The sequence below is a fragment of the Panthera leo genome, chromosome B3 (genome assembly GCF_018350215.1).
Source record: "Panthera leo isolate Ple1 chromosome B3, P.leo_Ple1_pat1.1, whole genome shotgun sequence".
In the NCBI taxonomy this organism is placed as follows: Eukaryota; Metazoa; Chordata; class Mammalia; order Carnivora; family Felidae; genus Panthera; species Panthera leo.
Genome location: NC_056684.1, coordinates 6,437,727 through 6,452,261, shown reverse-complemented (window position 1 = coordinate 6,452,261; position 14,535 = coordinate 6,437,727). Strand labels below are relative to the sequence as shown.

At 46.8% G+C, this 14,535-nt stretch overlaps 1 protein-coding gene across 8 annotated transcripts in view; it reads left to right on the top strand.

Moving 5' to 3' along the window:
- Window positions 1-14,535, top strand: part of FANCI (FA complementation group I) — a 101,870-nt gene that overhangs the window by 6,331 nt on the left and 81,004 nt on the right. For 4 of the 8 annotated variants that reach the window (XM_042941024.1, XM_042941023.1, XM_042941022.1 and 1 more), the window contains exon 2: window positions 12,626-12,727. In XM_042941024.1, coding sequence (XP_042796958.1) covers window positions 12,626-12,727 — 102 coding nt within the window. Of the gene's footprint in view, window positions 1-5,514; window positions 5,616-8,510; window positions 8,632-9,048; window positions 9,149-12,625; window positions 12,728-14,535 lie in introns of those variants that run through there. The other 4 variants (XM_042941021.1, XM_042941025.1, XM_042941026.1 and 1 more) reach the window with 4 other exon arrangements.

The following is a 14,535-nucleotide window of genomic DNA, read 5'->3' as shown; positions in this document are numbered from 1 at the left end:
GAGTATAACATTTGTTATTATGGATTTTTACATGGCTTAGTGTTCTGACACAGTAATGCTTTGGATATATTGGGGTGAAGCTATATGAGTTCGCTTCACTTGTTTCTCTTTTTTCGGTGCGGTTATTAGAAAACGTACAATTTTCTAGTTGCAAGTGTAATGGCTCCCATTATATTTGCGATGGACAGCGCTGGTCTAAACCTTACTACTTGAAATACAGCCTGTAGACCAACAGCATCAACATTATCTGGGAGCTTGTTAGAAATGCAGAGTGTGAGGTTCTTCTCCAGACAGGCTAAGTCAGAATGTGCATGTTCACAAGGAGCCCCTGGAGTGAGTCTACGCACACAAAAGTTTGAAAAGCACTGCCCGAGAGTTTCTGGCCCTCTCCCCCTTCCGCCTGTGGTCAACACCCTACCTTGCCTGACCTCTGACGTCCCATCAGCTCTGAGGATTTGTGGGGAAGTTGATTAAGTTGATTGAGGACCATCCTCTTCCTCTTTGGGGCAGGCCAATGGTGGCCCGGTTGGGGGTGCAGGAAGCGGAGAAAGGACAAAGAGGGGGGTATCCTAACCTGATTCTAGGCCTGGCCCTGTCTACTATGAGCCATGGACTGAGGCCACAATTTCGCTTAGGCCTCTGTTTGACACTTGCAAAATGGGGTTATGAGCCGAACTGTGTTTCCCCAAATTCAAGTATTGAAGTACTATCCCCCAAGGACTCCAGAATGTGAGTGTATTCAGGGACACCTGGGTGGCTCAGTCGGTGAAGCAGCCGACTTCAGCTCAGGTCATGATCTCGTGGTTCGTGGGTTCGAGCCTTGTGTGGGGCTCTGTGCTGACAGCTCGGAGCCTGGAGCCTGCTTCCCATTCCGGGTCTCCCTCTCTCTCTGCCCTTCCCTGCTCACGGTCCATCTCTCTGTCTCTCTCTCAAAAACAATCACTAAAAAAAAAAAAAAAAAAAAAAAAAAAAAGAAGAATGCGAGTGTATTTGGAGATAAGGCCTTTAAAGGGGGTAATTAAGGTAAAATGAGGTCAGCAGCGTGGGCCCTGATCTAATCCAATGTGACCGGTGCCCTTATAAGGAGAGGAAATTTGGACACAGTTACTGAGGGAAGACCGTGTGAACACACAAGGAGAAGACTGACCTCTACGAGCCGAGGAGAGAGGTCTCAGCGGAAACCAGTCCTGCTGACACCTTGATCTTGGATGTCTAACCTCCAGAATTGTGAGAGAATACATTCCTGTCATTTTAGCCACTCAGCCTGTAGTAGTACTTTGTTATGGCAGCTTTAGCAAACTAATCTAGTTGTGATACTGGATTTTTTCCCGGGCACTTCACAGGGCGTGAGGTTCCTGGGAGATAAAGAGGGTAGGGGAGAGCTCAGGCTGCCCCACAGGAAGGAATCACAGTGGCCCCAGTGGCCTGTCAAAGCCAGGCGATGGGGTGCTTCACGAAGAACAGTCCTGTGCAGGGGCGCCTGGGTGGCTTGGTCGGTTAAGCGTCCGACTTCGGCTCAGGTCATGATCTCACGGTCCGTGAGTTTGAGCCCCGCGTCGGGCTCTGTGCTGACAGCTCAGAGCCCGGAGCCTGTTTCAGATTCTGTGTCTCCCTCTCTCTCTGCTCCTCACCTGTTCATGCTCTGTCTCTCTCTGTCTCAAAAATAAATAAACGTTAAAAAAAAAAAAAAATTAAAAAAAAAAGAACAGTCCTGTGCATGGAGAACACTCGCGGGTTAACGGCGCAGCCCTGACAAAGGAGGGCCTTTACGCAGCTCTTCAGGAAGCTAGCAGGCCACAGGGCCCTTTTTAGGGAGCAGAGCCTTCTGTGGCACTATCTGCTGCTCACAGGCCTTCTCCTGCCTCTGCCTTGCACACTCCCCCCGCCCGGCCGAGTCACATTCATGTCTCGCTCCTGTGCTGGAACAATAGTGCCCTTGTGTGAGGGGAGACAGTGCCCTCATTGGCCCAGACACCTGTGCTGGCCATGTTGGCAGAAAACCGTGGGCTCCCTGGCTCTCCTCTGCCAGGCTGGGGGCAGGAAGAGAGGGGGCTCCAGTTTGCTGTGCCCCCTTTCTGTACTGTGACAGGCACCTTACCTGTGGTAGCTCATCCAGTCCTTCCAGATGTGAGGTGGGGGGTGTATTCCCCCGTTTTACAGAAGAGGGAACTAAGAGTCAGAAAGATGGGGGCCCTGCCCAAAGCTGCACAGCCGGGAGTATGTCCTGGTCACTCTAAAGCCCTCTCATCCTTCAACACACAAGGCTGTGCTCCCTCCTCCAGAAGGGAGAGCGACAGGTGTGACTGCCCAGGGAAGTCACTCCTGGCTCCTGTGGAAGGTGACATCACCTCACTTTCCTGGGAGCAGCCCCGGGGGCAAGAGTCTGGCCACTGCCATCCCTGGGAGAGGGAGGACCCCAAGGAATGCCCTGGCATCAACTCCTTAGGGAAATGGGAAAACCCAAATCAAGGGACATTCTGTACCTTCCTTAAAGTTACCTGGTGGTAATGAGGGGTGGCTGGGTGCTCAGCATCCAGTTTCAGCCTAGGTCGTGATCTCACGGTGCGTGGGTTCAAGCCCAGCCTTGGGCTCTGTGCTGACAGCTCAGAGCCTGGAGCCTGCTTCAGATTCTGTGTCTCCCTGTCTCTCTCTCTGTCCCTCCCCTGCTCACGCTCTGTCTGTCTCTCTCAAAAATAAATCAACATAAAAAAAAAAAAAAAAGATTTGGTGGTAAAGCTGAGGTCATCTGCTGGGAGTAAAAAAAGAGAAATGTTTGAAATCATCCTCATGAAGGCAGGATAAACTTACTAGGGAAGGTTGTGGAAGTGTTGAGGTCCCCTGGAGATTGGTTCCTATGGCTTCTCAGAGGTACCCATGGACACAGTCAAGAGAGTTCTCCAGCACAACCCAGAGGCCCACGTGTCCCTCCAATGGAGGGAAAGGCTGCCTTCAAACGGGCAGAGTCTGCCAGCTGGGTGGTTTGGAAGGACAGACGGGGCGGGGGGAGGAGGGGCAAATGGAGGATATTGGCTAAAATGTGCTTTAAGTATTAAAGCTTGGAATTGAAGAGGGAGGACTGGGGGACAGTGAAGATCAGGGAATGAACAAGCAGGAGTAAATGAGCAAGCAAACTGACCAGATGGGACGTTGACATCTGAGTCGTGACTTGGGAGGTGGCACAGGATGGGCCCAAGAGCGTGAGTAGCTGAGGTGACGTGGGAGATGGGGACAGAAGCAAGCCGAGAGGCCCTTTGTGGGACACACAAGCCATCCCTGTTCTGCAGCCAGGCAGATGGTTGTCTCCCTCTCCTCATCAAAGCGCAAAGATGGGGCCTCAAAGGGCAACTTCATTGATTATTTATTTATAAGCCAGAGCAGTCCACTAGATTCACCACTGGGCTGGGTTTTTTTGTTGTTGTCATAATTTCAGATTGACAGAATAGTTGCAAGAAGAGTACAAAAACACCCATGTGCCTTTCGCCTGGATGTTAACATGTGACCACACTCGCTTTGTCATTCTCAGATACACTCCTTCCTTTTTCCTGAACCATTTTAGAGTAAGCTGGAGACTGGATGCCCCTCTTCTCCTGAATACTTCAGGATGTATTTCCGAAAAAACAAGGACATTCTCATAATTAACCACAGTACAACGAGCAGAGTCAGGAAATGAACATTGATCTATTACAATTAGATAATCTACAAACCTTAATCAAATACCACCAATTGTGAGAGGCCAGTTTTTAAGGTTTACTGTCCTCCCTCCTGGTCCTGTCTTCCAGGCCTCTGAGAAATAAGAGACTGAATAGGGGAAGAGAACTAACCTTATTATTATTTTTTAATGTTTATTTATTTATTTTGAGAGGAGGCGGGAGAGTGCCTGTGTGAGCGGAGGAGGGGCAGAGAAAGAAGGAGAGAGAATGTTAAGCAGGCTCCTTGCTGTCATCGCGGAGCCCACATGCAGGGCTTGATCCCACAACCCTGAAATCATTGACATGAGCAGAAATCAAGAGTCAGGCGCTCAATGGGCTGAGCCACCCAGATGCCCCCCTTTGTTTGTTGTTTTGAACTTTTAAAGTGTTTTGTTTTTTTAGTAACGTCTACTCCCAACGTGGGGTTCAAACTCACAACCCCAAGGTCAAGAGTTAGATGCTCTACCCACTGAGCCACCCGGGTACCCACTGTTTTGAACTTTTAATCTTCAAATGATTGCAAATTCAAAGGAAGCTTCAAGAGTAGTAATACATTTTTAAGCCAACATTTTGGTTTTGAAATGGAACATTTCATTGAGATAATTTTTTTAACTTTATTTATTTATTTTGAGAGAGAGAGAGAGAGAGAACGAGAGAGAGTGGGGGACGTGCAGAGAGACAGGGAGAGAGGGAGAATCCCAAGAAGGCTCCGCACGGTCAACGTGGAGTCCAACGCAGGGCTCAAACCCATGAACTGTGAGATCATGACCTGAGTGATAATCAAGAATTGGACACTTAACCGAATGGGCCACCCAGGCGCCCCTCATTGAGATGATTTAAAACCATATTTTTCTAAGGGTGAGTTCCTGATTTTGCACGCAGTTAACAAATATTTGTGAAGCATTCTCTGTATGTCACTTTCCTAGACACTGAGTATGCACATAGTAAGCTGTTAAACCTCTGTCTTTGGAATTTCTCCAGGGTGGACTCAACTGGCTCTCCTTAACAATCCTGTGAACTGCCCGAGGAGCATTGTCTTTTTTTTTTTTTTGGCTAATTATCTTAACCATTTTATTTTTTTCTATCTTCACCATTTTTTTAAAAAAAAATTTTAACGTTTATTTGAGAGACAGAGAAAGACAGAGCATGAGCATGGGAGGGGCAGAGATAGGAGGAGACACGGAATCTGAAGCAGGCTCCAGGCTCTGAGCTGCCAGCACAGAGCTCGACTCGGGGCTCGAACTCACAAACCGCGAGATCATGACCTGAGCCGAAGTCAGACGCTTAACCCACTGAGCCCCCCAGGCGCCCTTATCTTCACCATTTTTAAGTGTACACTTCATAGTGTTAAGTGCACTCATGTTATTGTGAAACAGATCTCCAGAACTTTTTAAAGTTCATTTTATTTTGAGAGAGAGAGCGCGTGCACCCAGAGCAGGGGAGGGACAGAATCTTAAGCAGGCTCCACGCCCGCCCCACTCGGGCTCAATCCGCGACCTTGAGATCATGACCTGAGCTGAAATCAGGAGTCGAAATCTTAAGGGAGCCACCCAGGCTCCCCTGGAACTTTTTCATCTTCCAAAACTGAAACTCTGTATCTATTAAACAATAATTCCCTTTTTGCCCCTCCACCCAGCCCTTGGTAAACATCACTCTACTTTTGTTTCTGTGAATTTCGCTCCTTTTGAGTATGATTCCACCCGGTAGTTGTCTTTTTATGACTGATTTAACCTAGCATAATGTGCTTAGAGTTCCTCTAGGTTTTGTGGCAAATGACAGCATTTCCTCCCTTTTTAAGGCAGAAGATTATTCCATTGTGAGGATATACCACATTCTGTTTATATGTTCGCTGTCCATGAAGATATGGGTTGGTTCTGCCTCTTGACTATTGTGAACAATGCTGCTGCGAACACGGGTGTACAAAGGGTGAGACCCTGATTTCAATTCTTCTATCTATATACCCAAATGTGGGATTGCCGGAAGGAACTAACACTATGAAGTGTTTCTAAGTGCTAGTCTTTTTATACATACTACCTTGATTTTTCTCTCAAGCAACATTGCCCTTAAACCCAGACGACTGGAGCTCTTGGGCTGGGTGGGTGCCTTATTAACCACCTTCGTAGATGATGAGCTCAAGAAACCTAGAAGGCGACGAGGTGCCTGGATGGCTCAGTTAAGTGTTGGAGTCTTGATCTCAGCTCATGTCTTGATCTCAGGGTTGTGAGTTCAAGCCCTGCGTTGGGCTCCGCCCTGGGCATGAAGCCTACTTTAAAAAGAAAAGAAACAAACAAAAGAAACCTAGAGGGTGTACCCTAAGAAACCCATATGCCTTCCTTCAGACCACACTCTGGGTAGCTTTCCAAAACTCGTCCTTCCCAGGTCGACCCTCTCCAGGACAGGTCTAGTGTGCACAGCCATAGGCCCAGACAGCAGCCACTGGCAGCTCTAGGGAGGAGGCATGGTGTGAATCTTCAGGCTGTGTGTTTACATGCAAACATACGAAGCCCCTCAACACTTCAGGATCAAGTATCCTGAATGATAGGGGGCCTCCATTTGTCCTTTTTCTCTGGACTCTTGCAAAAATATCAGTAGCTATAATGTTACTACACAAATGTGAACTATCGACAAGATCTGAAGAACATTTAGTTCCTCTATTGCAAACCTGTTTTGAATTGGCTGTATTTTCTAAACTCAGTTTGTCACTAGCTGCCCAGTGTAGGAGTCTAGTTGCTACTTAGTAAGGAAGCCTGCACCAGGGTGGGGAGTCTGTTCTTTTCCTTTGCATGTGTACTGCCCATTAGTGCTAATGGAAAACACAGATGATACATTCATGCAACCAGCAGAGAAAAGACCCTGAACTGTCAATGCCACCGGGTAGACACTGACACAGACCATTCAGTAAGTGCACCCTGGGATGCACAAATGGAGGGTCGAAAAGGTACATGAGCTTGTTTGACTACATGGACATACAAATTTGTGGCTGTATAGCCCAGTCCCATAAGCAGCCTGGGAAGGAGGTTTTGTGGGGAGATGAGGTAAAGTCGTCTTGTTTCCTTGGCAAGCTAAAATGATTCCTTTCAGGAATAATCTTCCAAATCTGCTGCTTATTACACATATTACAGATCGATATTGGGCCAGGAATGTAGTAGAAGTAAAACTTGCTTGAGAAGGGTCATAAGCAAGGAGCAGCCTTGGACAGCTAAGAGGCATCATTCTCTTCAAGCAGCTATGTTTCCTCCAGGACTGGCCAACTAGACCCATCCCATCCTGACTGGGGGTCAGGCTCCAGACTGAATGCCCCTGATCTTAGCGTTCCTTCCCATGCCACCCCACAGGAACCTCACATTTGGTAAGTCCAAATCTGAGGCCTGGTCATCATCACCCCCGCCCCCCTCCCCAAACCTGCACCTTTCCCTGTGTTCCCTGTATCAGTTCCCTGGCAGTGGCAACCCACCCCCACCTGTCACTCAAGGCTGAATATTCCTTGGCTCCTCCCACATCTCCCCCAAACCCTTGTGCTCATTCAGCTCGCTGGATTTGCTAATCTCTTTCACATGCTTTTCGCTCAATTCTGCCTGTCCCCACTGCAACCTCCTATTTCCAGGACAATTTATAGCGCCGAAAACGTCCAGCCTTCAGTCCCTCTCACCCCCATCATCTTTTCCGAAGTCTCTGCGGCACTCACCTACCAGAGATACTTTTCTACAATGTGAATACAATCACACCCTTCCACTTCAGCTGTTCCCCCACTACCCTAGATGTGAAAAGGACTTCCGAGCGTCTGCTTTCCCACCCCCACCCCAAGTATTAGCCAGGGGCTCGCTTGTTGCTCTCAGGCCCTTTGCACAAATTTCTGCACCCTATTTTCTTTTAAATGTTTATTTATTTGGCCGGGGGGGGGGGGTTGGGGGGGAGGAGCGGGCACAGAGAGGGAAAGTGAGAATTCCAAGCTGGCTCCCTGCTACCAGCACAGAGCCCAAATGGGGGTCTTGATCTCAGGAACTGTGAACCATGACCTGAGCAGAAACCAAGACTCGGACACGTAACTGACTGAGCCACCCAGGCACCCTGGCTTCTTCAAACTAAGACTCGATCCTCCTCTCCGTTGCTCTTAGTTTTACTGTTTTTTGTTTTGTTTTTAGTGTTTATTTTTGAGAGAGACTGACAGAACGTGAGTGGGGAAGGATGGAGAGAGAGAGGGAGACACAATCTGAAACAGGTTCCAGTCTTTGAGCTGTCAGCACAGAGCCAGACTCCGGGACTCCAACTCGGGAATGGCTAGATCATGACCTAGGTCATGAAGCTTAACCAACTGAGCCACCCAGGCGCCCCACTACTGTTGGTTATTTATTTAACAAATATTTACTGAACATCTACTGCTTTGCCAGGCTATGCCCTAAACGCTCAGGTTTTGGAATGGGAAGAACAAAAAGCCTCCTGGCCACGTGGCATTTACATATTAGGGATTACAGGCACCTCCCCAGCACAAGGAATGGGAGACCTTCATCTGCCCTCCGCCTTCGGAGGGCTCCCCACATTTGACCTGTGGGGGCCATCCCTTGATTTGGCCCCTATCTCACTGACTCTTTCCCTAACAGTCCACGAGAACGGCTTGACGGGTCTACACCACCCTCCGTCTACGTACAGGCCACACTGCGCATGCTCTCTGCGGTCCTGAGCGCGAGTTTGCAAGCTACGCCTACCCGAGGCTGGGAGTGGGAACTTCCGAGCACCCCACACCCCTTCTGCCTTAATGGTACACCCCATGCGCGTGCGCCCGGGCAGCGGAAATAAGCCTTGGGGGGCGGGGCCTGTTGTGTCTCGTGACGGAAGTGTGACGGCGTCCCGCCGCGCGGGCTTTTTGGAAGTTCGCAGCAGCGGTGGAGCTGAGGTAACAACGCCGAGGGGGCTCGCTGCCCGGGCCGTGGGACCCTGCGCCGGGGTAGGGGAGCGGGTGCGCGAGGGCGGGAGGGCTGCCGTTCCGAGCTGGCGTTCTGGTGTTTTCTCTGGGGTGTTTCCCGCCGCGTCTTTCGGTTTCCGCGGCTCCCTCCTCCCGGCCGTGCTACCCTCTCCGCGCTCGTCTTCGATTCTTCGCTCTCCGTCAGGGTTCAGCTCCTGCCCCCGAGAAACGTAACCCCATTCCGCCTCTAGCTCAGTCACGGTCGGCATCGCCAGCTGCCTCGCTCCGGGGTTTCTATTTTGTGGTTACGTGGTGCTGTCGGGGTTTCTGTTTGTGGTTACGTGGTGCTCTCGGGGAAGCCCCGGCGCGAAACCCGGCGCGTCTCCTTCCCGGGGCCGCTAAGCTCGGCGCCTCTGGGCGAGGGGTGTGCCGGGCGCACCGGCGCTGCGCAGCCGCCTGCTAGTTACTCATCTCTGGTGGTCGGCCGAACTTAGCAAAATGCACCTGCTGGGATAGGTTGATTTCAGCGTATTCCGCTTCTGGCTGCGCGTCTCTCTTGGTCAGTATGCCCTTCGTGCATTTTCTCTGCCCACCCCGGGCTCTAACCGGGGTAAGGGGGTCGGAGCAGGCGATCTGGGGGTCTGGAGCTGGGCAGACCTAGGCTTTATTTCTGCCTCTTCCACTGCTGGCCTTTTAACCTTGGGGCGATTACTTTATGCCTCCAAATTCTAAAAGACGTTCATCTAAATTGGGGCTGATAACACCTACTCGACAGGGTTGGTATGAGGGTCAAATTAGCGGGTCTTGGGACTCGTAGGGAGTTCAGTGATTTATTCAGCAAATAATTTAGCGGGAGCCTGTTATAAGGCAGGTACCGGTGTTGAAATACTGGAGGTTCACTGGTAAACAAAGCCAGACATGGCCCCCTGGCCTCCTGGAGTTCATAGTCAAGGGGGAGATACAGTCCTTAAGCTAGCATTAGAAATACGACTTTGTTTGTTTTTTTAAATTTACATTTCTTTTTTTTTTTTTTTAATATTTTTATTTATTTTTGAGACAGCATGAGCAGGGGAAGGGCAGAGAGAGAGAGAGAGAGAGAGAGAGAGAGACAGAATTTGAAACAGGCTCCAGGCTCTGAGCTGTCAGCACAGAGCCCGACGTGGGGCTCGAACTCACGGACCGTGAGATCATGACCTGAGCTGAATGAAGTCAGACGCTTAACCGACTGAGCCACCCAGGCGCCCCTAGAAATACGACTTTAAAGGTGTGGTGATGGGGACGTAGTAGGATTCTCGCACAGAGAGTCATGACCCCGAGGCTTTTCTTTCCAGGAAGCAACTTTATTTCTGTTGGCACTGTGCAGTTGGGTTCCAACCCGAAGAACTGAGCCCCGAACTTCCCGTGGTGTAGTTTTGTTTTTTTTTTCTTAAATACGTTTTCTATTTCTTTGTCTCCCGTACATGGTAACACACACAAACATGTCATGTGATTAAGTAGTCTCAGTACATAAGATCAGGAGGGATGTTGTCACGTAGGCGCATAGCCAGGTTACCTTGAAGTTTTTTGTTTTTTCTTTTCTCTCATCTTTTTTTCCTCTCCTTAGGGAAGGGACCCTAAGGAGAGAAGAGAAATGGCTGTTGCCTTCAAAGGATGTAGTAGGGGAGTGTTTAACCTAGACGGAGCTTCTGGGGAAGTGTAGATTGAGCTGAGCTCTGAAGGATTTGTAGGAATTAAAAGATTAGAGGGCAGGGGATGAAAGGAGGGGTATGTATGTGAGTTCCAGACAGAAAAACGTCTATAAGGGCCTGTGGCAGGAGAACTTGGGATTTGAAGGACTGAAGGCAATTCAGTGTGGCTAGAGTATATATAGGGATTAAGGGTAGAGTTAGGTGTGGGCCTGACCCTGCAGGACTTTTTTTTTATCCTGACTTCAGGATATGGGACTGATAGGAGAGAAGATGGCTGAAGAGTTTTAAGGTGAGGATGGAGATGGAGTTTCAGCTGCATTAACAAACAGATTAATTGCTGTGTGGGGGACAAGTTAGGAAGCTTTTGTCGTAGTTCAGGTGAGAGGTGGTGGTGACTTTGGAGTGATGTGGGAATAGTGGATCTCAGAAGTAGACAGATTTGAGAGCTGATTAGGGGTTCACATTGACAGGACTTGGTAGTGGATGTGGAGGAGGACGGTGGAATTGTCACGCCCCTGTGTGTCCCTTTTTATTTATTTATTTTTTTTTAATTTTTTTTTTTTTTAACGTTTATTTATTTTTGAGACAGGGAGAGACAGAGCATGAATGGGGGAGGAACAGAGAGAGAGAGGGAGACACAGAATCGGAAGCAGGCTCCAGGCTCCGAGCCATCAGCCCAGAGCCCGACGCGGGGCTCGAACCCGCGGACCGCGAGATCGTGACCTGAGTGAAGTCGGACGCTCAACCGACTGAGCCACCCAGGCGCCCCTCTTATTTATTATTTTTGAGAGAGAGTGCGTATGCGCACACGCGGAGGGAGAGAGAGAGACAGACACAGAATCTGAAGCAGGCTCCAGACTCTGAGCTGTCCGCACAGAGCCTGACGCAGGGTTGAATCCTTGAACTAACTGTGAGATCATGACCTGAGCCGAAGTCAGGATGCTTAACTGACTGAGCCACCCAGGCGCCCCCTCTCTCTCCCTACTTTAATCTACATGCTTGATACCAGATTGTTCCCTCAAAACCTTTTTCAGTCTTAAACCGGCAGAATCTGAATCAGGCAGATTCTCTTTTGCTCCAGAAGTTTTGATTGCTGTCTATTATTTACAGAATAAAAGCTAAATCCCTTAAACCTGGCATTTAAGATCTTGTACAGTTTATTCCCAGTCTGTCTTTCTAGCCATCCTATTCACTGTTCCTCTACTTCAACTCTGTACCTCAGGCAGTTTACTCATTTTCCCCAAATAAGTTTTTCAAATTCTCATATAAAGGTCTTTCTTCATGTCATTCTCCTTCCCAGTAGTGTATAGAGTATACCATCTGGTTATCTTGACTACCTAATTTAATCTCTTTTTTTTTTTTTTTTAATTTTTTTTTTTTCAACGTTTATTTATTTTTGGGACAGAGAGAGACAGAGCATGAACGGGGGAGGGACAGAGAGAGAGGGAGACACAGAATCGGAAACAGGCTCCAGGCTCTGAGCCATCAGCCCAGAGCCTGACGCGGGGCTCAAACTCACGGACCGTGAGATTGTGACCTGGCTGAAGTCGGACGCTTAACCGACTGCGCCACCCAGGCGCCCCCCTAATTTAATCTCTTGAGTTCCAGTTCAAGCTTTCCTCTGCTGGGATGCCTTCTTGACGTTTGAGCACACATTTATTTCATTAGTCTTGTTAACTTCTTTTTTTTTTTTTCAATTTTTTTAAATGTTTTTATTTTTGACAGAGAGAGAGAGAGAGGGAGACACAGAATTCGAAGTAGGCTCCAGGCTCCGAGCTGTCAGCATAGAGCCCGATGCGGGGCTCAAACTCACGGACTGAGTGAGTCCATGGTGTGAGACCATGACCTGAGCCAAAGTTGGACGCTCAACCGACTGAGCCACCCAGGCACCCCAGTCTTGTTAAACTTCTTACTAGTTTTCATACCATTTCATTGGCACTTTGCCTTTATAGTGTTTTTGATTTATTCATTTGTGAAATATTATTATATGCTTGTAATAATATTCTTGTGTGTATATTTATAATTTATCACACTATTAAGTGCTAGCTTTGTTCTAGGCAGTGTGCTGGGTAGATGCTAAAAAAATTAAAATGGGCAAAAATTCTGAAACCACTTGATTAGAATACAAGTTTCTAATACAGAAATTCCAGGGAATTTTCCAAATTATTTTGGTTTGGATGAAAATCACCTACTCATACTGGTTAGTAGCCCTTAACCTATGGAGTACCTGCTGTGTACACTCCTGATAATGTATAAAGTACTCCGTTAACAGGGAGGGAAGGAAGGAAAACAGTCAAGCTTGTTTCCTTGTGGAAGTTTCATCCAGCTCTGACACTTTTCCCTTACAGTTCCCTCATAGAGCAACAATGGACCAGAAAATATTATCTCTAGCAGGAGAAAAAACAGCAGACAAACTGCAGGAATTGCTTCAGGCTGTGAAAGAAGATGATGTAAGTATTAAGCATGTTTTGCTATAAAGCAAATGTCAAGCATGATGACAAATTCAAAGAACATGTTAGAAAAATTACTCTGCCACTTTACCTCCTACTCACCTTAGGAAACAAGGATTTTTTGATAAATGTTAAGAAATGGGGAGAGGAATAAAATAGACAATCGAAGGGCTTTGTATACAACTATATAGCATTTAAGTATTTATGCAATTATATATAAATATATACACACACATACAATACATATGTACATACATACAAATTAGGGTACTTTTAAGGTTCTTAGAACAATCCTAACGAAGGTAATATCCTGATTATAGTTTTTGATGTGACATTTTGCCTACTGATGCTTCTTTATTAATATTTTCCCCTAAAAAAGATAAATTCATAAGCAGTACGATATTTTGAAATTCTTTTTTTTTTTATTTTTATTTTCTAACATTCATTTTTGAGAGTGAGAGAGACAGAGTATGAGCGGGGGAGGGGCAGAGAGAGAAGGGAGACACAGAATCCAAAGCAGGCTCCAGGTTCCGAGCTGTCAGCACAGGGCCCGACGCAGGGCTTGAATTCACGGATTGCGAGATCATGACCTGAGCTGAAGTCGGACGTTTAACCGACTGAGCCACCCAGGTGCTCCAAATATTTTGAGATTCTTATGTGAATCTTCTTACTCTCCTGATACACTTCTCCTTTTTGCATAATATGTGTTCTTAGCTTATTCATATTCGTGTATGGAAAGGAATCCCTCCTTAACATTAACCTTAAGTATTAAGTATATATGTCTAAACGAGTTAAGACTTTGTGTATTATGTTTTTAAAGGAATTTTTGCATGCCTGTGTTGTGGTACATTGTAATTTCTGTTAAAATGTGACACTAATTGGGAACTGAGGTAGGGGTGGGCTCTGTTTTGTTTTGTTTTTTTTTTAATTAACAAAAGCAGGACTGCTTTTGTAGCAGCTTTTTGAGACAACCCATTGCATGAGTTGCAGCTTGAGTTATTCTGTAGACATTAAGATTTGGTTAAAACCAACTTTTAATTAGTTTATTGATTTAGAACTTATGTTTTATATGCTTTTGAACTCGAAGAGGCCTTAACATTAACCATAATAAGCAAACATAAGAACTAGAACAAAATTCATGATATAAATAGATGCTGTGAATTACTTCTCTGATTCTTGCTTATCCCTAGAAAAGATCTCTATCTTTTGGCTTTTGTAAAGATGAAATGAGTTAATGCATGTAAACCATCTAATAGACACTGAATAATTTTTTTTTTAATGTTTATTTTTGAGAGAGAGGGAGAGACACAGCGTGTGAGCGGGGCAGGGGCAGAGAGAGGGAGACACAGAATCCAAAATAGGCTTCAGGCTCCGAGCTGTCAGCACAGAGCCCGATGCAGGGCTCGAACTCATGAACCACGAGATCATAACCTGAGCCGAAGTCGGAAGCTCAACCGACTGAGGCACCCTGCACTGAATAATTGTTAGCAAAATTCCTTCACTGACACGGACACAGTCTTCTGAACATTTCTGTTTTGTTAACATTTGCCTTAAAAGTTTAATACCTCAAACTGGACAAAATTTCTCTTATTTTCCCATTAATGCAGAATCAACTTTTTGGCCGTAATATCATACTGTTGTCTCATTGGTTTTATAAGCAACTAAAATCCCAACTCATTTTTGCGGATGTTGGTATTAGGCTAATTTTCTTCATCTCTGAATTTTTGTAGTTAGTTTTTAGAACCCACATATAAAATTATATACTTATATCTTAATTATCTTTTAAAATTAATTGCATTTTGCTCTAT